Here is a 24,149-nt window from a genome sequence, read left to right as displayed (position 1 = left end):
ATTCTGCTTCTCTTCTATCTGTACAAAGATACCCTAATGCTACGTGCTAGAGGGACAGCCCTTCTCACCACATTTTAAAAAAATAAAGAATAGGCAGAAAACCCAGTACATAGGTCTGACCATGTTATATCTAAAAAACTTTTGATGGTTTCTTATTGCCTATAGAATAAAATACGAAAAACACTTAGTCTGGAAGTTGTGGTTCTTTACAGTCTTCTTCAGCCTGTTTTTCTAATCTCATGTATTATGATTTCCTTTCACGAACTCTGTACTCTAGCAAAACTGTACTATTATCATTCTCCAATTACATTTTGTGTTGGCATAAACAGATGAGCAGAAGCCCTTGGAAATCAGTGAAAAGATCAGCAATATTGATGCAGAGTATGTTTCAGGTAATAGGATATCAATAGAATGACTATTGGACTAAGAGTGTGAAAAGCTACCTAGCACTTTGACTAACTTTTGGCAACATCAGACAACTCTTTGGTTACCTCTCTTTAGACTATCTTTAATCTCAAGGAATTTGACTAGATAGAACTTTAAGGTATGGTTTGGCCTGAAATGCTGAGGTAACAAGTGTCTGGACTGAAAGATGAATTTGACCTTGCTATCATTTTGGACTGATAATGAGGCCAATTTTGTGAAATATCTAAATTAGGAGACTGTCAAATTTCCTTTCAAAATATAAGGGACCCAAATGAAAAGTAGAGGTATTAGTTTTTAATAAGAAATTTTGAAGATTTGCAACAGAATAATAATGATTAATATAATAAAAGGCAGTGTGGTACAGTGGAAAGAGCCTTCGGTTCAATCAGAGGACTTGAGTTCAAGTCCTAGCTCTGTGACTTTAGCCAACTTAATTTTCACTGAGCTGTAGTGCCCTTATTTGAGTTTGGATTAGATGGCCTCCCTTACCTTCCAGCTCTTGACAGGATTTGTGATTGCATTGCTAAAAGGAATTTGGCTACCTATACAGTAGGTACCTTTTTTCTACAATTTAGTTTTGAGAGAACAGTCAAGAGTCCTGAGATATTAAAGGACTAGCCCAGGGTCACAAAGCCAAAGGGGTAACAATAGTGAGCCTAGAAACTCCTACCTGCCAGCCCCAAAGTCAATTCTTTAGCCATTGTACTAACCCAGCTCTCCAGTACTTTGTCTAAGGTGGTGATTATAAAGTAAAATTTGTACATTCTTTTATATTGCAATTAGGCTACCCATTCCTAGAAACAACCTTGAGGAAAGTTGGTATAATGCCCTAAAGAGATGAAGAAACTATTTCCTCTTTCAGACGACCTAATTTTTAAGTGATAAGAATTGCTTAAAGAGGAAGCAATCAGACCAATCAATCTGTTTTACTTATCCAAAAAGCAGATGCTTCCTGATTTATAAAATGAATTCAGATCTTTTTGTTAAAGCTCATTTAAATATTACAAATATGCTGCTATTCGTTTTTATGATGATTTCTCCCTTTGGGAGGCATAAGAGTACAGGTTTGGAAACCTTAACGCAAACCAAACTTTATGCTGGCAATTTAATTCTGCAAAACTCCTGGTTTATGCTATTTTTAAAAGTCTGCGTTTCCCTCCAACACTTAAAAGATAGACACTCAAAACTCAATAAGATCTTCTAGAAATTAAAAGGATTTAATTAGATGAACCACAGTTTCTAAATTAACTGCTTTTCACACACATCCTTAGACCTGTGGTAGGTCAGGACTCAATCTGAATTGGGGATTCAGCTGAATTGCCTTTTTGGTGAGAATCCCCGATGGCCTCATCGGAGAATTTTTTACTTAATAAAAATAAAAGAGGGAGTTCCCCTTCCTTGCATTTTTCGAAGCACTAATTTTCTTCTAATATTTTGGGTAGTGCTTCAGGTTGGAGACAAATGAGATCACTAAACCCCGCCAGTGTGTGGACTCTGGGGCACAGTCTTCCAGTCCCCGAAGTTAAATGTTTAGTTTGGGAAGGAGCGAGAGGGTTCCTACTATTGTGGCAGGCTGCTTGGGGCAGGGGGTGTTCTCAAATTACTGCTCCCTCACCGGGAAAGCCCGAACACATCACGCTCAGTACGGGACGGAGAGCGAGACCACGCGGGGACTTCCGCCGGGCCAGGGCCATTTGGGAACTGCGGCACCTATACCAGCTCGGCGAAAACCATCATTAACGCGCCTTCGGAGCCACTCGGAGAGCCAGCCCACAGCCAGAGAGAAGAGTTTAGCCAGAGGTGTCCAGCTGTGGGGGAAGGGAGGGGAGGGGAGGAGTCTGGAGAGATTCAGCCACACCTTCCCAGGTTCTGTCACTTTAAGGCAAACAGAAATTCCCGAGTCCCGCCCCCTTCCCGAACATCAGCTTACAATTGGCTTACAGAGATGCCAGTTGTGGACGGAGGTTTCATCATCTTCAGGCATGGGGTTTTCCCATTGGCCCAGGCGCTGGTGGTTTGTAAATGGTACTGGAAAGGGGGAGGGGAGGAGGGTGTGCGAACGAGCGCGAGCGCGGCCCGGGCGGGAGCGGGAGGCTGGTTGGTTTCGCAATCGCTTCTCGCCGTCCGCCGGTCCCAACTCTTCGAAGTCAGGCGTCGGGGTCGCGCCGCAGTGGGGGCCTCGCTGGGTCCGCCTCGGGTGGAGGCCCCCTAGGTAAGAAACTGGGCCGGGCTAAGTGGAGGCGGCTTGGAGGAGGACGCCCGGCCGAGCCGGGTCTGGCCGGGTTTGGTTGGACGCCGGAGGCCGCGGCGGAGCCGCCCGCTCTCGTGAGAGCGAGGCTAGGAAGACTCGCGGCCGCTGAGAGCGTGCTCTGGACCTGGCCCGGGGGCTAGCTCTGGCGGACCCGAGGGCTGCCGCTTCCCGGGGAAGTCCCCGTGTGACCTGGGGTGTGGATGGCGGCGGGGGATGGGGGTGGGGGCAAGCGGCTCCGTGTGCAGCGTCTGATGCAACCTGCGGGCAACACCCACCCCCGGTGCGGTGAGGTCATCTCTGGCCCCCACCCAGCGTCCGGGGAGGGCGGGGAGACCGAGCCCCTCCCCTCTGCCTTCCGGGTGGAGGCGACCCCCTTCCCTCCCCTTCCCCGGAGAGAACATGTGGGGTGCTTGTGGAAAGCGCCTGGGATGGGAGGAGAGGCTGCTAAGTTTGAATCCAGCCTCTTTTGTTTACTTACCTGAATGATCTTAGACCAGTCACTTCCTGGATCTCTTAAGCTTCCTTACTGCTTTGAAATCTATAGACTGTCAATCCAAGCATTTATTAAGCTCCTGTTGCGTGGTGGGCACTGTTCTAAGCGATGGTGACACACAAAGGCAAAGATAGACCCTGCATTTAGGGAGCTCCCAATCTAATGGAGGAGACATTTTACAAACAACTCCGTGTAGCCGGGACATGCAGGATAAATTGGGTGTAATCTGCAGAGGGGAGGCACACGCATTTGAAGGGGATTAGCAATGACTTTTGGTAGAAGGTGGCATTTGAACCGAGAATTCAAGGCATGGAGGGGTATGTGTGTGTGGGGGGGTACATTCAAGGTGCAGGGGTTCTTAACCTTTTTTGTGTCATGAATTCCCTTTGCCTCCCTCAATTTTTTTAAATTTATTTTTTAGATCTTTGCTTTTTGTCTTAGTAACAACTCTTAAGACAGAAGGGCAAGGACTTGTTGAAAAGGATTAAGTGACCTGCCCAGGGTCATAGAGCTGGGAAGTCTTTGAGGACAGATTTGAACCTATGGCCTTCCAACTCCTGTTCAGGGATTCTGTCCACTGTGCCACTTAGTTGTTTCTTTTACATTCTTTTAAAAAATTTTTGCATTCCAAATTCTTTCCCTCTCTCCATACCCTTCCCTACCCGTTGAAAAGACACACAATATGATAAAAACACAGAATGTTTTTAAGTGTGTAAAATAAAATAGGTAAAATTACAAAAGAAATAAATTATATTGAAATACTTTAATTTTAAGTTCACATAACCTCAGGTTAAAAAAGCTCTTGTGCTGATTGGATTTGGAAAAGTTTGTTGGGTTCAACATGGATTGAAATGCTATCTTAAGTTACTTATTACCTGGGTGATCCTCAGCAAGTCGTTTAACTTTTCTGTCTTCAATTTTCCAGTTTTTAAAATAGGGATAATAGTAGCATTTCACAGCTTCTTTATGAGGTCAGATAGAATAATGTATGTAAAGCTTTTGAAGTGCTGGCTATTGTTTTCATTATATATTGTTGATGTTATTTTATTTTCTCATCAGAGGGGAATCAAGCCTATTCTTGCTCTTTGCCTTCTTTCCCTTGCTTTCTCAGTTTGAAGAAACTGGCATGCTCCTTCCTTATCCATCAGAGTGAACTGGAACCTTGCCTTCCACTTCTTTCTGAGTCCAGGTGAATCAGATAGCCTTTATTTGCTCCCTCCCACAAGCCCAGAAACCAGTATGGGTATCCCAGAATGATAAATTGTCAGAACTGGAAGAGGTTCTTTAAGAGCATCTAATCTATAGTATCATTCAGCAAATGGGAAAACTGAGTACACACTAAAAATATATTTGCCCAGTGTCACATTGAAAGTTAGTGAATAAGCTAGAACTGGAACCTATTGTCTCCACTCCCAGGCCACTCCCAATTCTCCCAGGATATCAGATGAATCTCTGCTTCTTCCCTGTCTTCTTAGTCAAAGCCATCTTTTGCTCCCTTGTGACCTCCTCAGAGCTACCCCTGTCCCCCAATCAACTGGCCCCCTGGGACCTAATTTCTAGCTCTCCTACAGTAATATTTAATCCTGGGAAAGAGTTTTGTTTCTCTCTTGTGTGGGTGGGGAATATCACTTCCTATCATGGTGTAGGAACCTAACCCAATATTCTCTGTCAACACTTCCTCCCCGTGGGGAAACATAACCCCCTCTCCTCCCTGGATTGGAGAAATAGCCTATTCTCTTGCTGGCTGCCAGCCTTGACCTCTGGTGTAAAGTGCTAAATACTAGTTTGGGGATCAGCAATAAGGGCATCTGGGGCTGGAAAGAACTAAATCAAAAACTAAATGTTCTTTCCAGAAAGGCTTAATTTTTGGTTTGTTTGTGAAATGTGTTTGACACCCAGACTTAGAATATTGGCCTCTTGGGATCAAGTATGTTTCTTAAAATCAGGAAGGTGAACAGTATTATAAGTTAAAACCAAAAGGAAACATATTTACTGTTTTACTATCCATATTTTTACACAGATATTTTGAAACTGGTAAAGTTTTCAACAATGAACAGGTGTAGGTTGTGAACCTTAAGAAAGATGTCAGATGATAGAGATCAAAATAGATATAGCAATAATATTCTATTTGTTTATGGGAATCACAATTCTAATTTCTTGCAGTTCACTAATTGGATATACAAAGTATTCATTGTGGATGATCATGTAATATCCTGAGAGTCAACTGGAAAAAGAGGTGGGTATGAAAATTTATCACAGCAGCCACAGAATTTGAAGTGAACATGAAGTTAATGAAAATGGTGAGCAGAAGTAATCATATTGTGGGGGTGATGGAAATGTGGAGATTTTGTTGGTTTTTTAAAGGAAAGGGAATTTTTTTTCAGGGATACTTTATCCACCCCAGTGGGGGTAGGGGATAGAAGAGGGGAATCCTGATTCCCATACCCCTTTTTTCCCTTTACCCAAATGTCCTAACCTCATGTTTTCCATTTTAGAACCATATGTACTTAGCAGGTATTTTTTGATGGTAGTTATTTGTGGGTTTGCTATATCCCCTCTATATGATCAATTGTGTGAGAATAAGGACTAAATTTTGAATCTCTCTTCACTTTTTCAAACCCAAAAATGCTTAATAAGTGTTGGATTCAGTTGAAATTAGGCAAATAAATTTTTTTCTTGTTTTTCCTGTTTACAGGTCAACATTCTTTTACTTGAGCATTATGTTCTGTTGTCCTTTAGATTGTTGATTTTTTTCACGTTCCCATAGCACTTTAAAAAAAACTATTTTATTAATGGCTTTTGTCATTTGTGATAATTAAAATGTTTGGGAGCAAAGGAAATATATATATCAATTATGACCACTGACATATGTTTTCTACTGTGTCTTGGTTTTATATAAATATAAGATGGTCACCAGGGAATATATTCCCAATTTATGAATATGTCCAAGCCAACTGGGTTTTATAGAGAAATTTAATTTATAATACACTGATTAATCAATAGAAAAAGAGAGAAAGTAAGAAAGGAATAAGAATGAATAAATCAGTCAGTTGGTTTTATCACTCACCCAAGATCTCTCTTGGTAAGGCTTCTCATGCCAACCTCAGGCTTTACCTTCAAGAGAGCCTCCTTTCAAGAAATGTTTCCAGAGAATTCTCCTTCTTCAGAGCCAGCCTTCTCTCCTGGTCCTCCCACAGGAGGACCCACAGTCCCTTCTTCAGAGCCACCTCACTCAGAGCAAAACCTCCTTAGAGCAAAACCTCTCAGAGCAAAAAAAACTCCCCTTCTCTCCTCAGACCCCACTATCTTTAAGGAAACCATCTAAGTCCCCTCCCCTCAGTTCTCACATCTACCAATCACTGTCGATGTCTCCCCTATGCCAATGGTGGCTCTAGCTTAACCCAGGACCGCCCAGAGGTCTGTTTCCTTTGCACATGTCTGTTGTAGATCATATTCTCAAATAATTAAATCTTGATCTATGCTGCAGCCCTTCCTAAATCCTGTTAGGCTGAGTAGGGTGGGGATTGTAAGTTCCAAGACCTGGTTCTGTCATTCCAAGTATCTCTATTGTATCAATTCTAAAATCAATCATGACTCAAAGAACTTCCTGTTCTATGCTTAAGCATAGGTCAAAGCCCTTTCCATTGTTTAGCAAAAGGTTTCTGTCCTAAAGTAGTCTTAAGTAGGGAGGAGAAGGACCCTCCCATGCCAAGGGTTTTCACATTCCAATAGAGTTCTTACTATCAGTAGGAAATTTTTTCCAAGTATGAAATTTCCCAATGGTGAAATTTCCAACATTCATAAGTCTAAGAAATTTTAAGGTTTACACATTACATTAGTCAGTTCTCACCATTACTTTTATAGATTGAATCTTCCATTATGACAGAAAAGCAATTAATTAAAAAACATATAATACAGAGACATTTGATAATATATACAGTAACTTGTCATCTGTCATGGTAGTCCCTTATGTGTATTTCTTTATCTCTGGGACCTTCACTGGTTTTTCCATTACTCAGAGTTCAACTTCCTTTTAGGCATCTTTTTGTTTACCCTGTTATAGACACTGTATAGTGTTCTCTGGTTCTGTATCACTTCATGCAAATTTCACATGTCTCTGAATTCTTCACATTCATCATTTTTTTACAGTACAGTAATATTTGACTACATATATATATTTCATAGTTTTTTTTCAGTCATTGCCCCAGAATGTTGATTTTAGAATGTTTTAAACTCAATTTCAGGAACAAGCTTTTTTTTTTTTTAATAACCCTTACCTTGGAGTCAATACTGTGTATTGGCTCCAAGGCAGAAGAGTGGTAAGGGCTAGGCAATGGGGGTCAAGAGACTTGCCCAGGGTCACACAGCTAGGAAGTGGCTGAGGCCAGATTTGAACCTAGGACCTCCCATCTCTAGGCCTGGCTCTCAATCTACTGAGCTACCCAGCTGCCCCCTAAGGAACAAGCTTTTTTAAAAAAAAAAGTACATCTAGAAATAACTCTGGGCCTCTCTTTCTTCACCTGTGAAATTAGAGATTGTGCTAGATAATCTCTACAGTTCTTCTGACTTTTGATTAGGTGTTTTCATCAAATTAAGTTTGGAGAAGTCTATAAAAATTAATTTCAGTCTGAATTAGAAAATAGTTTTTAGGGGCAGCTAGGTGACATGTGTTCAGGCTTGGAATCCAGAGGACCTGGGTTCAAATGTGGCTGCAGGTACTAATCTTAGCTATGTGACCCTGGATAAGTCACTTGGATCCTATTGCCTAGCCCTTGCCCTTCTGTCTCAGAGTTCTGATTTAGGGTTCAATTTAATGAGAGATTACTTTCCCTCAAATTTTTGTTGTTTAAAAGTAAATACAAAGCAGATTATGTCAGTTAATTCTACCCAGGTCATATTCAGGTGAGATTAATCAAATTTTTTTGTGTTGTCTTTTTGTGCTATGAGTGTGATAATGTGAACATTATTCTATTTTTTCCTTCCTTCTCCCAGAGAGCCATCCCATATAATAATATTTTTTAAAAACAAGAAAAATCAGCACAACTGATCATTACATTGAAAAAAGTCTGAAAATATGCAGTGTATAATACCCGTGGACTTTCTAGGCCACAAAAAGATGGGTTGGGAATGTCCTCTCATAAAGATTAAATCCTTTGATCCTAGAAAAACATGTTTTCTTATTGTAAACTAAATGGAAAAAAATCAAAGCTTTTTTTGCATTTCCATTGTTACTCTAGAGGCATTTTTCAAGAATTCTGTGGAAATCTCTGGTGCCTGATGATATCATTATAAGGAAAGATATCATTTGCCTAGTTTTGCCCAAATATATGGCTATAAAGCTACAAAAAGGTATACAACTTAATTATTCAGACCTCTTGTCAAGGATTTCAAAACACTTTATAAATATCAATTCAGTTTTCTTCTCTAGGGAGATACCTCTGCAGGTTAACAAAGGTCACTGGCACAACCAGAAGCAGGGTACTATGAAGTGGTGCTGACATCTGAGTTGCATTCCTTGGTCTTAGTTTGCTTTGGACTGTCAAAATATCATTAAACTTATTTCCTAATGCATAAATTGCTTAAAGGCCATTTTCAGTAGGTTATAAAAAATGGGGGTATGTGAAGGTGAGTACCTCTAAGTACTGAAGTTTTCTAGCTCCCTACAAAAAGTGGGAACCAAATAGTGGCACTAAATATAAATCATATTTAGCCAATGCCACTTTGAAACTTGTTCTAGAGAAGATTAGCCTGGGGCAGCTGAGCAGAGTTGTATAATGCCGTAAACATACTGAAAAGTTGAGAAAGACGGTGAGCTGAATAAAAAAGGAGCAGCAGCCATACTATAAGGACATATTAGCAAACCCCTGGAATGCATGCCAGAGGGGGCTGCTCTGTTTTCCCTTTTCCCAAATGCCTGAGGACATTTTTTGCATGTCCTTCCCCTCTGTCCAGCAGTGCAATGCAAGCACTTCCTCCCTCTACTTTCTAGGGTAATCCAGGTGCTCACAGGTAGTGTGAGGGTGCATTTTGGGCATGCAGTCTCTGACGTTCACCAAGGTTCATCAAGCTGCTATAGGGAAACAGACCAGAGGTTGCCAAAAGAGCTTTGTTCTCACAGTCTCTCCTTTTATCTTCTTTCACTAATCACAATTTTTGGGGAATATAAAGACATTTCAGTAACATCTCATAGTGAAGCTGCTTTAAGAAAGTCTCACCTTAGAAAAGATTGTAAAATGAATCCAGCAAAATAGCTGCTTGTCACTTACCTTGGTCTTGGGAGGCCTTAAATCTAAGTGTAGGCCTTATTGAGGTTAAAAAACAAAAAGAAGGAAAATGAGTTTTAATTGAGTCAGGAAAAAAAAGGAATATAAAATTTTGGAGGAAGACTATGCATTACTGAAGCATCTTTCAAATCAAACTATATTACTGTGGTTTTTGTGAGTTTTGGTGTTTCTTTTCATTACTGTATAAAAATACCCCAAACCCTTCAACATGATGCTGATTGGAAGCAATGGTTGAATTTGAGAGTTATGACTCAATAAGAATGTTGGCGGGAATTTACAGTTTTTGGATCCAGTTTTAAACTGAAGTGTTTCCAAATGCTTCACACTTGAAATGATTCTTATGAAAGGGATAAAGGCACCATCCTGCTTCCAGTAGGCTGAACTTAAGGGTAGTAGCTAGTTAAATGTAAACCTAGTGTTTCCTATTGTATTCACTGTATACATTTGGAATATTCTTATTTTTCTATCTAGAACATAAATAATGAAAGGCCAGTTTGTTTGAAAAGATGCTGAAGTCTAGACCTAGGATTTAAACATATATCTTGACTTTAACAGTAATGATTTGCCATAAAAATTACTTTTTGCCTAAAAGACTGAGACTGAATGAAGTATGATCCAGCTACAATTTGCTTTAGCTTGCTATTTTCTTAAGTACAGTGTTCCTATGAGACTCACTGCTGAATGATTTATTTGTGAATGCAAAAAGATGAGGCAGCTGTTTAACCAATTAGACTCTCATGGATACTTTTTTAAGGGTATTAAGTGGAATTTTGGTTTTTGTTAGAGTAAAATTAAAATTAATTTTGAATCAGAACTTTGATCTACTTTATTTGGAGGCATGTCCTTTTTATTTTTTTTTAAACCCTTATTTTCTGTCTTAGAAGGGCTAGGCAATTGGGGTTGACTTGCCTAGGGTCACATAACTAGGTAGTGTCTGAGGTCAGATTTGAACCCAGGATCTCCCTTCTCTAAGCTGGCACCCTATCTACTGTATTGCCCAGCTGTCCCTGTATCATGTTCTTTTAACTAAATGGATTAGGTATCTTTAGGGAGTCTGGCCTCACCTGTGGCTAAGGTTACCTACTTCATGATATTTTTAATGTTCTGTTCCTTTTTTTAACTAGACCAGTTGACCTATAATAAGGAGCTTTTGTCTATGGCAATGGGCACCTACTCTGCAACTTTTAGAGAGTTGTCAGGATTCCCTTTGAAGTGGGACATCAGTTCACATTTCCCTGACTCCAGGGTCAGTTCTCTAACCATTATGCAACACTGCTTCTTTCTTTAGTGTCATTTTTCTTTTCTTTTTTTCTTTTCATATTTTAACCAGAGATAGATTTTCCAAGTCCTCTTTCTGTTGCACATATTATACATTCTATTATGCATGATGCCTCTATGTGTGGATCATAATGAACCCATTGGGTTTCGTTTAAAAGCCTTTAGGAGCCAGGGGGAAAAAAAAGCAGAGGGAGCTGTGTGGAACAGAAGGAGCAGAATTAGAACTAATCACAGGTTGTTAAAGCTTGAAGAAAGGGACCTTAGAAATTATTGAGTCTAACTCCATCCTTTACATAGAGGTGCTTAGTCCCAGAGGCGTAAAACTATGAAGTCTTGAAGCAGCCTTGGACACCTTTCGCCTTTCCCCCAGACTCCGGACTTTTTCCCCCAGACTTAGGGCTTTTGCCATCTCCAGGCTGGCTCTAGGGTGAGACAGCTGAGGGAGTACCAAATTCAACTGATGAATAAAATAGCCAAGGGCCCGTAATTGGATAGCTTCTTTGTAAAAAAGGTGATCCTAGGAGAGAACATTCAATTGAAAGGTTATAAAAGGATCCAACTAAGAAGACTTTTTATTCCACATCGAACAAATAAGTTATATTATTAAATGGCTGCAGGCATAAGTTAAGTTAATGTTAGTCTCCTCATAACTGGAAGAAAAGTTAGGCAATGTAATAAACTGTCTAGGGAGGTTGTGAAACGACTATTACTGGAGATTCCGAGTGCTGAACTAGACGTCCATCAGGGATGGTTTTTGGAGAGATGCTATCTGTCCTCCCATACTCCTGGAGCTGGAAAGGATGACCCATTAAATAATCTTTTCAAATTAAGTGATTTGAGACTTCTGAAGCATCTGAACAATTCTGCCAGAGACTTTTTTCCAGTACAAAAAACAATGTTGGATAGACCATTGCTAAGCATATGTTAATATAGTCAAGTGCAAAGACACTTTTCAGCTTGTCATTTAAAATGTTTAATAATGTTTATTTTTCTCCTAGGTGCATGTGAAGATTTCTTGGCAGCTTAGTGTGGAAATTGTTGGTCACTTGCTTCTTCGCCCCTTCTTCTCCCTTGCCCCCAATTTCTAACTCTGTTGTGGTTCAAGAAGAGCCTGTCCAAATGAGCAAGACATCCCAACAGAGCAGTACTGCAGGAGCTAATGGAATAAGTGTTATTCACACACAAGCACATGCCAGTGGTTTACAGCAGGTTCCTCAGGTGGTGCCAGTCAGCCCTGGAGGAGGAGGCAAAGCTACACCTCCCAGCAAACAAAGCAAAAAAAGTTCATCAATGGATAGGAACAGTGATGAGTATCGACAGCGAAGAGAACGGAACAACATGGCAGTGAAAAAGAGTCGGTTAAAAAGCAAGCAAAAAGCCCAGGATACCTTACAAAGGGTCAACCAGCTAAAAGAAGAGAATGAACGCTTGGAAGCAAAAATTAAACTGCTGACTAAAGAATTAAGTGTACTTAAAGATTTGTTTCTTGAGCATGCACACAACCTGGCAGACAACGTACAGCCTATGAGCACTGAAAGCACTACCCCAAATCCTGAGAGCACGGGACAGTAGTGAGGATACGGCAGTCTGGGCGAACTGAACTCCAGAAGGTGTGACTGACTGACTCCACTCACTTTAGTATCAATGCTGATCTATTCTAATATTTAAAGATCCTTTTGGGGATATTTTCTAGGTGAAGCACTGAAGATTTGACTAGCCTAAAATGTTAACTTGTTTGAAGTAATAAGTTGCTTTTTATCAAAAGTCAGAGAATTTTTTCAAAGATATAAAAAAATCTTAGAACTTTTTGTTATTGCTAAGTCTTGGATTTTCTCAGAAATGCTCATTATCCCTTTTGGCATGGAGAAGTAGGAATGTACCTGAGAATTGGCAGATTGGGCATAAGATTTTAATGAATGAACATAATTGGCTGAAAAAGACTAATGTTAAATATTATTTTAAGAAAGTATACATCTACTCTACAGTAAAAATTGGCTGTTGATGACAGATCAGTATATAATATGAGGGCTATAAATACATTGTCTGAACATAATTAGAAGTTTTTCCCTAGTTGGCATAAATTGCTTCTCAATAGTATGGTTCAATGACATTGGCTAAAGTGTTACAATTGATTATTATAAACAGTGGATTGTAAATGTTATATAGCAAATTGAAATTGGCATACCAAAATTGTAAATGGTTTCCTAGAATTAAGGGAGCAAGTGGATTTGTATTCTTATAAGCCTCTATATCAGTGAAATTTGTTAGAATTCTCCGTTTAGGTTTTCTGGGACTATTGGACTATTATTATTTTCCTTTGTTTTGTGCAAAATATCAGGAATGTTTAGAACAACTCAGAAAAACTGAAGTGTCTAAAATATTAGTTTCAAAGAATTGTTAAAATAGGCATTTTTGGCTACCTATTATTGAAAAGGACTTCACATAGTGTACTAGCAGCCTTTTCAGTATTTGGTTCAAGAGAATGTTTTATTGAGAAGGGAACTTTTCTTTGGTCACATTTTATAAGGGAACATTCATTAAAAAGAGTAATTTCTTTAAAATTTTAACAAAAGAGTGTGATTATTAGAAAATATGTGGTTGACTTCTTACCTTTTCCCCCAATACAGTGGCAATATACTATTAAGCTGGCTTTTAAAAAGAGAAGCTAAGATGTCAAACCTTTTTAACTTATTTCATAATTTGTAATATGGACCTGGCATATTTCTTGTTTGGTCATCACACTATATTCTTCCAAATCTTTTTTGCACCGTTTACTTCCATTCATTAGCTTTTAAACTTGTGTGCCCTAGAAATGTATTTAGAAAGAATATGTTGGTGAGAAAATTGTTAGGATGCCAATAGAGAAAGTACAAAATTATATTTGATAGTTAATTTTATTTTGTGAATAAAAATGTCAGAGGGAAGCTCTAGAGACTGTTCTATTTAATAGTAGCAATTTAAAAGTCTTTCTTAACATTTTTTTTCCATCTCTGCTTTATCTTATCTGTTTGACTTTGTAATTTTACATGGGGCTGGCTTCCTTGCTATTTAGTAGAATTTACCCATTCCCGGTTGAGGAAAGGATGCCAGACTGACCATCCAACAGGTTTGGCGTGTGTCTTATTTTGATCTGCCTGGGTGGGGCTAATTTTTGGCTGTAGTGTTGGGCTTCCTACCAATATAATTGGGATGGCTTACGGAAGTAGGAGGGCCTCTTCTCGTTTACTGAGCATATTACTTTGCAATGGAACCTGGGGAGGTTTTGAATAACTAGAGTGATAAACTTCCCTTTCTTGGCATCTAAGCCATTTTGCTTGTCAGTGTAGCTCATTGGCTTAGAGGAGGGGAGAGATTAGAAATCCTGTGGAATCAAATTTTGCTGATTAGAATTTGGTCTAAATTGTCAAATTTGAGCTAATTTGAATCCCATATTAGACTCAGTAGTTGGAGTTGGGATGAGTGACATTGGGTTCACTTTTTGGAATAGGATGGGAATTAGCTAAAGCTTTTGTAACTGTAGGTAAAAATCTCTTGTTTGTGAAGATAGGAACCATATGGCATAAATGACTGAACCTCTCTTAGCAAGGCTATTTTGACTTGATACGGAGCAAGGAAATAGTATGGAGGGTTTTGTAAAGAGCAGTACACTGTTGGCTTGAAGTGTTTCGCTACCTGTTAAATCTAATGGGGCTTTTGATTAAGGTCATCCCTTATAAGTCTTTAGCAATATATTGATGCTTGATCATCTTACTGATATTAAAATGAAAAGTTACATAATTGGAGACATTGGGCCACTTGACTGGTAAGCACCTATGGTTCTAGATATTTTTCTCTCCCGTGTTATTTCCTGAAAAGCACACATCATAGAAAAATAGAATGGCAGCTTATAGAAATCTAGTCAAACTCTCATGTTATAGATGAGGCAAGTGACATACAGAGAGGTTGTGACTTGCCCACGGTCACACTACAGATTAGCCACTGAGCTGAGATGACCAATGTCTAGTGGTCTGACTTGTAGTTCTTTGGTTTGCTCTGTGTTAATAACCTCATCAGGCTTGATATGTTTTTCAGTGATCCCAGGGGGATTTTGGGGTGCTATCGGGGGAGGGGGGTGTAGAGGTATGTTAAATATTTTAAAATCTGCTAAAATGTAACTTGAAACTATTCCTTAAGTGGATTCAAGCTTTCATACTTGAGCTAAGTAAATTATAAAGTTTTAGTTGAAAATATAAGAGACAATTTTCATAGTACTCAAAGGTAAAAGTACATCTATAATACCTTAATATGTCGTGTGGGAATGAGGGCTTTGATTTTTAGTAGAATAACAGATAAGTATGTAATTTCAAAGGAAAGCCAAATGTTGGGAAATGACAAAGTGTAGAGCATCTTAGATTTATCAAATTGTTGTCTGTTCTTTTAGTGCTACCCTGAAGCCCAGGGATTTGGTTTGTGAGATAAGCCATTCTTTTGACCAATGTACTGAGTCTCTACTCAAATTGATGGGCTGGTGTTCTTCACTTTATGTTTTGATCTTCTGTGTTTCTGAGCTTATCAGTTTCGGATTAGAAATTACTTTAGAATGAAAGATTTCATTATTTTACAGCTTACTATTGCTTAGACTCTCAGCCTGGCTTCCTTGATTTAGTGTTAGAACAAGAGCTCAGGCACTGTTGAAGATATGCTAACAAAATGGAACCACATTATAGAAAATCAGGGCTTAGAAATTTGGAAATTAATATAAATTGGAAGTGCGTGTGCATTTTAAAGCACTTCAACTTTCTCTCTGTTGTTTATAGCAAGCCTAAAATGTTTAACCTAAACCAGATAGTGCTCAGTACTCCAAACTGCCTTAGGAATAGGGAAGCTCGTTTTTGTGTTGAATTGATAGAAGTTAGAGAAGAAAGACCACTTTATGGCTGTTAGTGCTGCCTCTCAGGAAAAAAAAAATACCAACTTGTTCTTTCTTATTCCTGGCTTTTCTCAGTGTGTGAAATTTCTATTTTTTTAATAAAATTTGATTTCTTCCAATGAATTTGAAATAAAATCTTTGGAACAGTGGTACCAATTTGCATTTTTACTTAAAAAAAAAAGAATTGCATACATAAGGCTTATTTGTACAATAAATTGGTGGGTGGATGAGAGTTGGGAGATCTATTATTCAGACTTTGAAATACTTTTGCTTCTGGTGGGATCTAGACTTTACTAGTTGGGGAAATAATTTCATGTAGTATTTGGTTAAAATAAAGCTTTATTTTTGGTTATTTAGATGTCACCTCTTAAGAGTTATTTTCCATGTAGACTTGGGACAGTAGTACCTTGGATTTTGCTAACTGGACAGATATCTAGATTTTTAGTGAAGAAAAAGGATTCATCTGTATGTCTTAAGTATATAATCTTGTCTTTCATTTTTGAAGAGTTAACAAAAATGGATTAAAAAAAATAAAAACCCTTACCTTCCATCTTAAAATCAATACTTTGTATTGGTTCCAAGGCAGAAGAGCGTTAAGGACTAGACAATGGGGGTCAAGTGACTTGTTAGGAAGTAACTGGAACTAGATTTTTACCTAGGACCTCCTGTCTCTAGGTCTGATTCTCAATCCACTGAGCCACTCAGCTGCCCCCCAAAATGGAATTTTCTTAAAATGATTTCAGACTAGAGTTTGAAAATCTAATTTACTTAAAGGATACTCTGATGGCTCTGCCTTCTTGCCTTGTCATTTTTTGCATAAAGTCTGACCTCTAGGCCATTCAGTCTCTGAAAAGGTAACATTTTGAAAGTGATAGACATATACATCTTGTTTATAAGAAGTGAATGGAGTTTAATGGTCAGAGGAAAATGAGGTTCGAATATTTTTTACTCTTATGTTTCAAGCATCATAAAATGCCTTGGAAATGATTCCTACTTTCTCTGTCTCATAAATGGAAATAATGGGCTATGACTTCAGATGTGCTTTGTCCCTTTTTGTTTTTATGATTTGGTTGCAGTGTGGTATCAAATACCTTCAAATCAGGAGTGTAACTTGGCACCCATTTCTTTGATGGGCCTGGGGTCTTTGGAGTAAAGTGACACCTACTGCTGCTTTGTTCTACATTTGAATAGTTCTGCACTCTGTATCTCAATAAAAATGACAGGGATCTCACAGTCCAATTATTGCTACAAGATGCAGTATAGTGAGATTCAAGAACATGCCCAGCTACTGCTTTTTAAGTTTCTATTGCCCAAGGTGCTGTGCAGAGAAGATTTAACTATGGAGCCTTCTTGTGGATGGTGGCTCACTGGAAGGTGAGTAAAAAAGGTAAGTAAATGGGAAAATAGTAGATGTAGAGTAGTTCCTTGAGACAGCTGAACATGAGAACTGGTGGCCAGGAGTGAAGGTTCTGCTGATTGGGCTGGTCTGTGTGCTTCCTCCCATCTCTAACATCTTTAGAATTTTTCTGGTTTAACCAAAACCTACACTAAATCTTGAAGGCATAGACATGAGCTGAGTGGCCAAAAAAAGCTGTAATAGCTCCACTCTTAATTCACCCTTCAAGAAAAATGGAGAAGAATCATAGCTTTAGACCTTGAAGGCATCTAGTCCAATTTCCTCATTTATATTTTTAAAAAACTCTTTCTTGGTATCAGTTTTTTTTTTTAACCCATACTTTCCATCTTAAAATCAATGCAGTCTTGATACACGAGTGCTTTAAGTCACGATCAGGATTTTTTGCTTTTCGTCACAAGCAGTTTGAATCACGAGCGTCTGCCACCCTCCACTAGATAGCCTGCCAAACGTTCAGTTTCACAAGTTACATGAGGCTGTCTTGTTTAGTTCAGTGTTTACCTGGCTGTGCGAGCATCTGTATTGAACTGCTTTTGCTAGACATTGCCGACCTTGTCGAGATGCACAGCGAGGAACTGGAGTTATGACAGCAGCAGTATACAGAGGTTTTGCAGGAAATGAGTGGGGAGGAGCCTGAGGTGGATGAGGTTAACTTTACAAGTGAGATTAAGGAAATGTTGAGGATTTGGGGAAAAAATTAGTTTATTGAAAAGACACACTCAGAAAAAGTTGCATCAGATCGTGTGTGCACGCGCGCGCGCGCATTTGTGTGTGTGTGTGTGTGACTGTGTGACGACACTTGTTTCACATATTATTGAAATGTTCTGAAAGGGAGGAAGAAACAAACTTCTATGGGAAGGTTTTTTTTGGCTGGAATGGATTAATTGCATTTCCGTTCATTTAAATGGGGAGATTCTATTTGACACATGAGCAAATTGAGTTACAAGCTTGGCCATGGAACAAATTAAACTCATATGAAGGTGCCACTGTACTGGGTGTATTGGTTCCAAGGCTGAAGAGCAGTAAGGGCTACACAAAATGGGGGTGAAGTGACTTGCCCAGGATCACACGGCTAGGAAGTGTCTGAGACCAGATTTGAGCTTAGGATCTCATTCACCTCTGAGGAGACTCCTAGGTCAGTCCCACAGGCAGTAAATGGCAGAGGCAGATTTAAATCTGTCCTTGCTGTACCATACATACTACCTCCTGCTTTCTGCCCAAGTTAAGCGGATCACAAGTCCTGAGGAGAAATGGGGATTCCAAAGTGGCCTGTATGTCATTCCTTAATGTAAAAAGTAGTTGAAATTGCAGAACCAATCATGGGAATGAATGAATGAATGAAGAGATGCCTCTAGTTTTCAGCGGCTTCCACCCAACAGAATAAAGGTTGTTCTTCCCGGCTGGGGCTGATTAGGTAGGGATGGCTGCTCCTCCCCGTCACTTCCAGGTAGTGCCGAATGTCACTTTTTGTTTAAAAAATTATTACTTAGTGGAGGGGATAGGACTGAGGAGAGACCAAATGAACACCTTAATGAAAATACCAACAACGCGGAAAAGAGTTCGGACCGAGGACACACGTGATACCCAAAGGAATCACGCGTCGCTGTTGGGAGGGGGAGGGGGGAAAGAAAATGATCTTTGTTTCTAATGAATAATGTTTGAAAATGACCAAATAAAATAATGTTTAAAAGGGAAAAAAATTATTACTTAAAAGCGGTTCCAAAATGAACACTGTGGTGTTTACGTCTAAGAGGGAGTTAGAAAGGTCACTGAGCTGAATGAGAAAAACGGAGTCGCCACCCTTGTTAGCCGTAACGTTATGGGCAAGTCACTCGGATTTGGAGACTTTCAATTTCGTGAGAGCTTTGAGGATATGGACTGTTTTGCCTGCTTTTGTATCCCCAGCCCTTAGCACAGTGCCTGGCACCTGGTAGGCACTTCATAAATGTTTATTGATTAATTGGGCATCTCTTAAATAATGTTTGAGCTGCTTATTTCATGGGGTTGCTGAGAAGCATTTTGGCAAGTGGACAGAGTATTCAGCCAGGAACCAGAAGACCCGAGTTTGAATCCCACCTGCACTCATTGTTGATGTGACCATAGGCCAATCACTCTACTCCCAGAGCTTGAGTTTTCTCCTCTTTGAAATGGGAACAACACTTGTAATTTTGTTTGCATTTTCTTTGCCAAAGAGTGAGATCTTTAGACTGGAAAAGACAGATGACTACTAAGGAGTGGATGCGCTAGGACAGTGCTGTCAAACTCGGATAGAAGGAGGGGGTGCAACATGACACTGGAGTATTTCATGGGAGTTTGACATCTCCGGTATTAGGGAGTGTGCAAATGTACCAGGCACCCCTGATGAGTGTTGGGTCAAATGAACTACATCTTGGGATACTGGAAGAGCTGGAAAGTGTGATTGTTTTCACCGTACCCGCAACAGTCCTAAAAATGTGGCAGTCAATCAACAAGCATTGAGTGCTTTATGCCAGGGATATGCTAGGTGTTGGGCATACAAACAGGAGAAGTACATTGGGCTAGAGAAGGGCAAATATCCCCAAACTTCTTTGAAAGTATATATTTTCGCATCACTTCCCGCGCCCCCGACTTCTACAGAGAACCTTTCCTTGTAACAACACGAAGGGCATTTCAATGAAACTATTGACAGATTCTGACAGTTTATCCACCCTCTATCATAGTACTTAAAGAAGAAAGTGAAGCGACTTCTTGCTTTTTTGGTGCCAAGCCTGATCATTATAATTGTAAAAAGTTTTTTTTTTAAATACTATTATTATGAACTTTAAAGCCATCAACAAACATGAATATTTCCTTATAAAGGGAAAAAAAAAGCATTGCCTACGAAACATGACCCTATGCCTTTTAAAAGTATACATCACAGAGAAGCTTGGTGGATTGAGAGCCAAACCCAGAGATCCTGGATTCAAATCTGGTCTTAGACACTTCCTAGCTGTGTGACCCTGGGCAAGCCACAACCTACATTGCCTACCTCTTATTGTTTTGCTCCCTTAGAATCAATTAATTCTAATACGGAAGCTAAAGGGTTTGTTTTTTTTTACCGCAGTTTTACTGCGGTAGTACTAACACTGCCCTGTGTCCCCTTCTAAACTCCATGTGTTGTCTTTGGGTATTTTTTTTTGTGTTTCACCAATATTTTTGCATCACTATCCCCCTCTCTTACCCCGCACATCACTCTCAGCTTCCCCAATAAAGGTCTTGTAACAAGCACAGTCGAGCAAAACAAGTTTGCAAGTTTGATTGGTCTTGTCTGAAAACGCCTCCTGTTGCAGCAGATCAGCAGCTCTGCCAGAGGTGGGAAGCGAGCTTGAGGAGCAGGTTCCGTGGCAGCAGCCCATCTTGGCCTTCCTCAGAGCTCTGAACCTCTGCAGCGGCGTTGCAGTTGTCGTGGAAGTTGTTCTCCCACTTCCCATCTTTTTACCCTCTATTTTACTCCGTTGCCAAATGCCAGCGGAAGCTAGACACCGAACGCTTCAAGCTTGAGTCCACGCAATGAACCAATGGATGAAGGCCATCTCGCAGTCTCCGTTAGAACGCCAGTGATTCAGTGGGCAGAATTCTAGGTGTGGAGTTAGGAAGACGGGAAGACAAATTTAGTCTTGGCCCCTATTCACCGTGTGACTCAGGGCACAGCCACTTCACCTTCTGCTTGAGTTTCTTCAGCTATAAAATGGGGGTAATATCAGTGCCGGCTTCTTCTGGTGATGAGAATCAAATGAGAACATTTGCATGGTGCCTAGCTCATGGAAGGCCCTCGATGGTTTTTCTTTCTCTTAGACAAAATGCATCCGACATAGAGGTATCAGAGAAGGTGGTGGCTTAATAGCTAAGAGATTTACTAGTATCCTAAATTCAAAGTTGAAAGGGAAGAACACGTTTAGAGCCATTAAAACCTATGCAATACAAATCACGGTACACTCACAATTGTAAAATGGTCCGTGACTTATTTGGAAAGTAGCTTTTTACAAAATCCATACAAGATTAAACTTTTTTTTTTAACCCTTGCCTTCCATCTTAGAATCAATTCTGTGTATTGGTTCGAAGGCAGAAGAGTAGTAAGGACTAGACAAGGGGGGTTAAGGGACTTGCCCAGGGCCACAGAGCTAGGAAGTGTCTTGAGTCTAGATCTGAATTCAGGACCTCCCATCTCTAGGCCTGACTCTTAATCCACTGAGCCACCCAGCTGCCCCTTAAACTTTTTTTTTTTTTAATGAACAAAAATCTGTTTTCTCTTTTCCCCCAATTGAAAGAAAAATAAAAGCCACAGAATCAAACAAAACAAATTCACACTGGCCACATCTGAAACATGTGTCTCCATCTACACCCCGAGTGTCCCCTCCCTGTTAGGTAGTGGGGAGCATGCTTTACTTTGAATCTTATGGAATTGTGCTGGTTTTTTGTTCTTTCCAATTAGCCGCTGTGCTCATTTTTTCCTTCTGGTTTTGCTTACTTCACTTTGCATCATTCCAGATAAGCCATCCCGTGCTTCTCTGGATTCATTTTCATTTCTTTTCATGAAGTAATGTTTATATGCCACAAAATATATTTTATGTACACACGCACATACATATATAATATAACTATACCTCAGTTGATGGGCTCTGCCTTTGTTTCCAGTTTTGTAGTAGCAAAAACCTGGAAGCAGGAGATTTCCATTGATTGAGAAATGGCCAAAGATGTAGTATATAAATGTAAAACAATATCATAGCACGGAAAGAAATGAATTTGAAGAACATAGAGAAGCACAAAAAGACAAACTGATGGAAGAAGGAAGTACATGACTGGAAAGACAGTATAGAATGTCAGTATAGAATGTCTGCAACTGTAAATGGATGGACAACAGAACACTCAAAACAACAGCTTGGCCCTAAAGATGTGCGTGCGTGTGTGTGTGTAACTTTGGGTAACAGAGTTAGACTTGTGATGTGTTGATTTACTTTGCTGATTTCTCCCCCTATTCTTTGTTATAAGGAATGGCTCTCTTAGAAGGGGCAGAGGAAAGGGATATATTGGGGAGTGTAGGTAATATAAAAACAAAAGACATAAAATTTATTTTTTGGTAGTTCAAAAATATTTTGTTGTATATGGGACCTTTTCGTCTTTGAAATGTCCCAGATTTCAAAGAAAGGAAGAGAATGTATTATTAAAGGGATGGTTATTAAACCTTGAGAAAAAGAAATGGTGATCGCAGTGGTACTGTGACTTCATCAAGAAAAGACCATACCTGACCTCATTTCCTTTTTTGACAGGATTACCAAACTAGTAGATCACAGTAATAATAAGTCACACCCAAATTTTGGCAAAGTATTTGATGACTGTCATAGTATTTTTAAAAATTAAATTACATTCCCTCCTAATTACAGGTAACATCAGTTTCCAACATTTTAAAAAGAAATGAGAATCTTGAATTCTCTCTTCTTCCTTACCCCTCTCCCGATAAGATGGTAAGCAATCTGATATAGATTTTATGTGTGCAATCCTGTAAAACATTTTTCCATATTAATCCTTGTGTGGAAGGAAAAAAATGAAAAAAAATTGTGTTTTCATAGTATTCCTGTGGACAAGTTGGAAATGTGGACACAGATAACAGTATAGCTAGGTAGAATAGGAACTGGGTGAATGGTTAGACTGAAAGAGTAGTTACAAGTGGTTCTACATCAACTTGTAAAGCGTTAGGCCTGTCAGTCATTTGGGAGACTGGGAATGGTTGACCTGGAGAAGAGACTTAGTGGGGACATGATAGGGATTCGAAGGACTCTCTTACGAAAGATGGGTTGGATTTATTCTACCCAGGGGGGAAGAACAAGGTAATGGGCAGAAACTGGCAGAGGCTATTAGACTTGATGGAAGGACAGACTTTCTGACAATTAAAAGCATCCCCAAATGGAATGGTCCCTTCCTCCTCCCCCAAGTTCTCCAGGTAAGGCTGAATCATTTGATGAGCTTTTGAGGTGATTCTTGTGCAGATACAAGTTGGTCTACATGGCCTCAAGTCCTTTTCAACTGAGATTTTGTGATTCTCTTACCTCAGGGTAGTTGGGAGGAAATGCTTTGTGACTCTTAAAAGCACTGTGCATTGTGGTAATGGAGAAATGTGACAGACTGAGTTCACATTGAATTCATCTTGAACTGAGGCAAAGATAAGCAATGACTGATTGTGGCCTCATTGGGGCCTTGAATATAGGAACTGGGTGCCTATCTAGTGTAGTCTAGCTTTCTAGAAAGAGCTATTCCCCCCAAAATGATAGAATAGGATGACAATTTTCTTTATTGCCATTATATTCCAAAAGGAAGTAAATTGACTACATGTGATAAAACTGTGGAATGAAAATTATTGGACACTTATTTACAAAGCTAATCTGCTGTCTCATTAAAGTAGGGTTAGGCAACGATGAATTTTCCTGTGTCTGGGGCATTCTCACGACAGAGCTATCAAGTCAAGCAAAGGAAAACAGGAAAAAGTTGCCCAGAGTATTGTGTTCTCTGAAGCAGTTCAAAGGAAAGCTAGGGCAATTCTATGATTCCTTTCTATCTGAAAATGAGCCAGCAAGGGACCTTGTCTTCCATCTCAATGGCTATTTCTACTTGGCCATACGCAGACTAGGACAGCCCCTACAGAAAGTCTGATGCATCCGTCTCCGCAGTCTGTGCTAACTGTGGATTATAGGCAGATCTAGTCAGGATAACTACTTCCTCAGAATTCTAGTGTAGGATCCCAGGGCTTAGAGCTGAAAGGGAGATCATTCCCATTTTTTGTAGTGCTTTGGGGTTTACAAAGTGCTTTCCTTAAGACAGTTCTGTGAGGTGGCAGGTCAAAATGTTACCCTACCTTACAAAAAAAGGCAACCGAGACCTGGAGAAGCTAAGGGACTTTCTCCAGGACCTAGATTCAGTAAATAGTGGAATTGGGACATTTCTCAGTGGGCAAATGTTTACGGAACATTCATCTCGATTCTACTCAGGTACCATGACTTGTCAGGGCATCACCACGCTTAGCACTTTGCTGAGAATCTTGATGTGACCATCCCAAATCATCTGCACGTTCCTTTCTATTTTCT

The 24,149-nt window shown here is 39.7% G+C and overlaps 1 protein-coding gene across 6 annotated transcripts; it reads left to right on the top strand.

Moving 5' to 3' along the window:
- Positions 1 to 1,924: 1,924 nt before the first annotated feature.
- On the top strand, positions 1,925 to 15,793 carry CEBPG (CCAAT enhancer binding protein gamma). 6 transcript variants are annotated; one of them, XM_016428180.2, is made up of 4 exons: positions 1,925 to 2,638; positions 4,282 to 4,359; positions 5,334 to 5,406; positions 11,731 to 15,793. In XM_016428180.2, the coding sequence occupies exons 1-3, from the start codon at positions 1,953 to 1,955 to the stop codon at positions 5,377 to 5,379; spliced, it is 810 nt and encodes a 269-aa protein (XP_016283666.2). In that variant the 5' UTR covers positions 1,925 to 1,952; the 3' UTR covers positions 5,380 to 5,406; positions 11,731 to 15,793. The 6 variants fall into 6 exon arrangements, with proteins under 6 accessions (XP_016283666.2, XP_056668169.1, XP_056668172.1 ...); XM_056812194.1 differs by having other exon boundaries at positions 2,463 to 2,638; positions 5,334 to 5,470; XM_016428179.2 differs by lacking the exon at positions 4,282 to 4,359 and having other exon boundaries at positions 2,463 to 2,638.
- The last annotated feature ends 8,356 nt before the right edge of the window (positions 15,794 to 24,149 follow it).

The sequence above is a fragment of the Monodelphis domestica genome, chromosome 1 (assembly GCF_027887165.1).
Source record: "Monodelphis domestica isolate mMonDom1 chromosome 1, mMonDom1.pri, whole genome shotgun sequence".
NCBI lineage: Eukaryota > Metazoa > Chordata > Mammalia > Didelphimorphia > Didelphidae > Monodelphis > Monodelphis domestica.
This window is presented reverse-complemented; position numbering and strand designations above follow the sequence as displayed.

Excerpts from the sequence above, each read along its gene's own strand:
- CEBPG (XM_016428180.2), top strand. The coding sequence starts at position 1,953 with ATGTTTAGTTTGGGAAGGAGCGAGAGGGTTCCTACTATTGTGGCAGGC. Across the intron at positions 2,639-4,281 it reads CTCGGGTGGAGGCCCCCTAG|TTTGAAGAAACTGGCATGCT; the intron begins GTAAGAAACTGG and ends TTGCTTTCTCAG. Across the intron at positions 4,360-5,333 it reads CCACTTCTTTCTGAGTCCAG|TTCACTAATTGGATATACAA; the intron begins GTGAATCAGATA and ends AATTTCTTGCAG.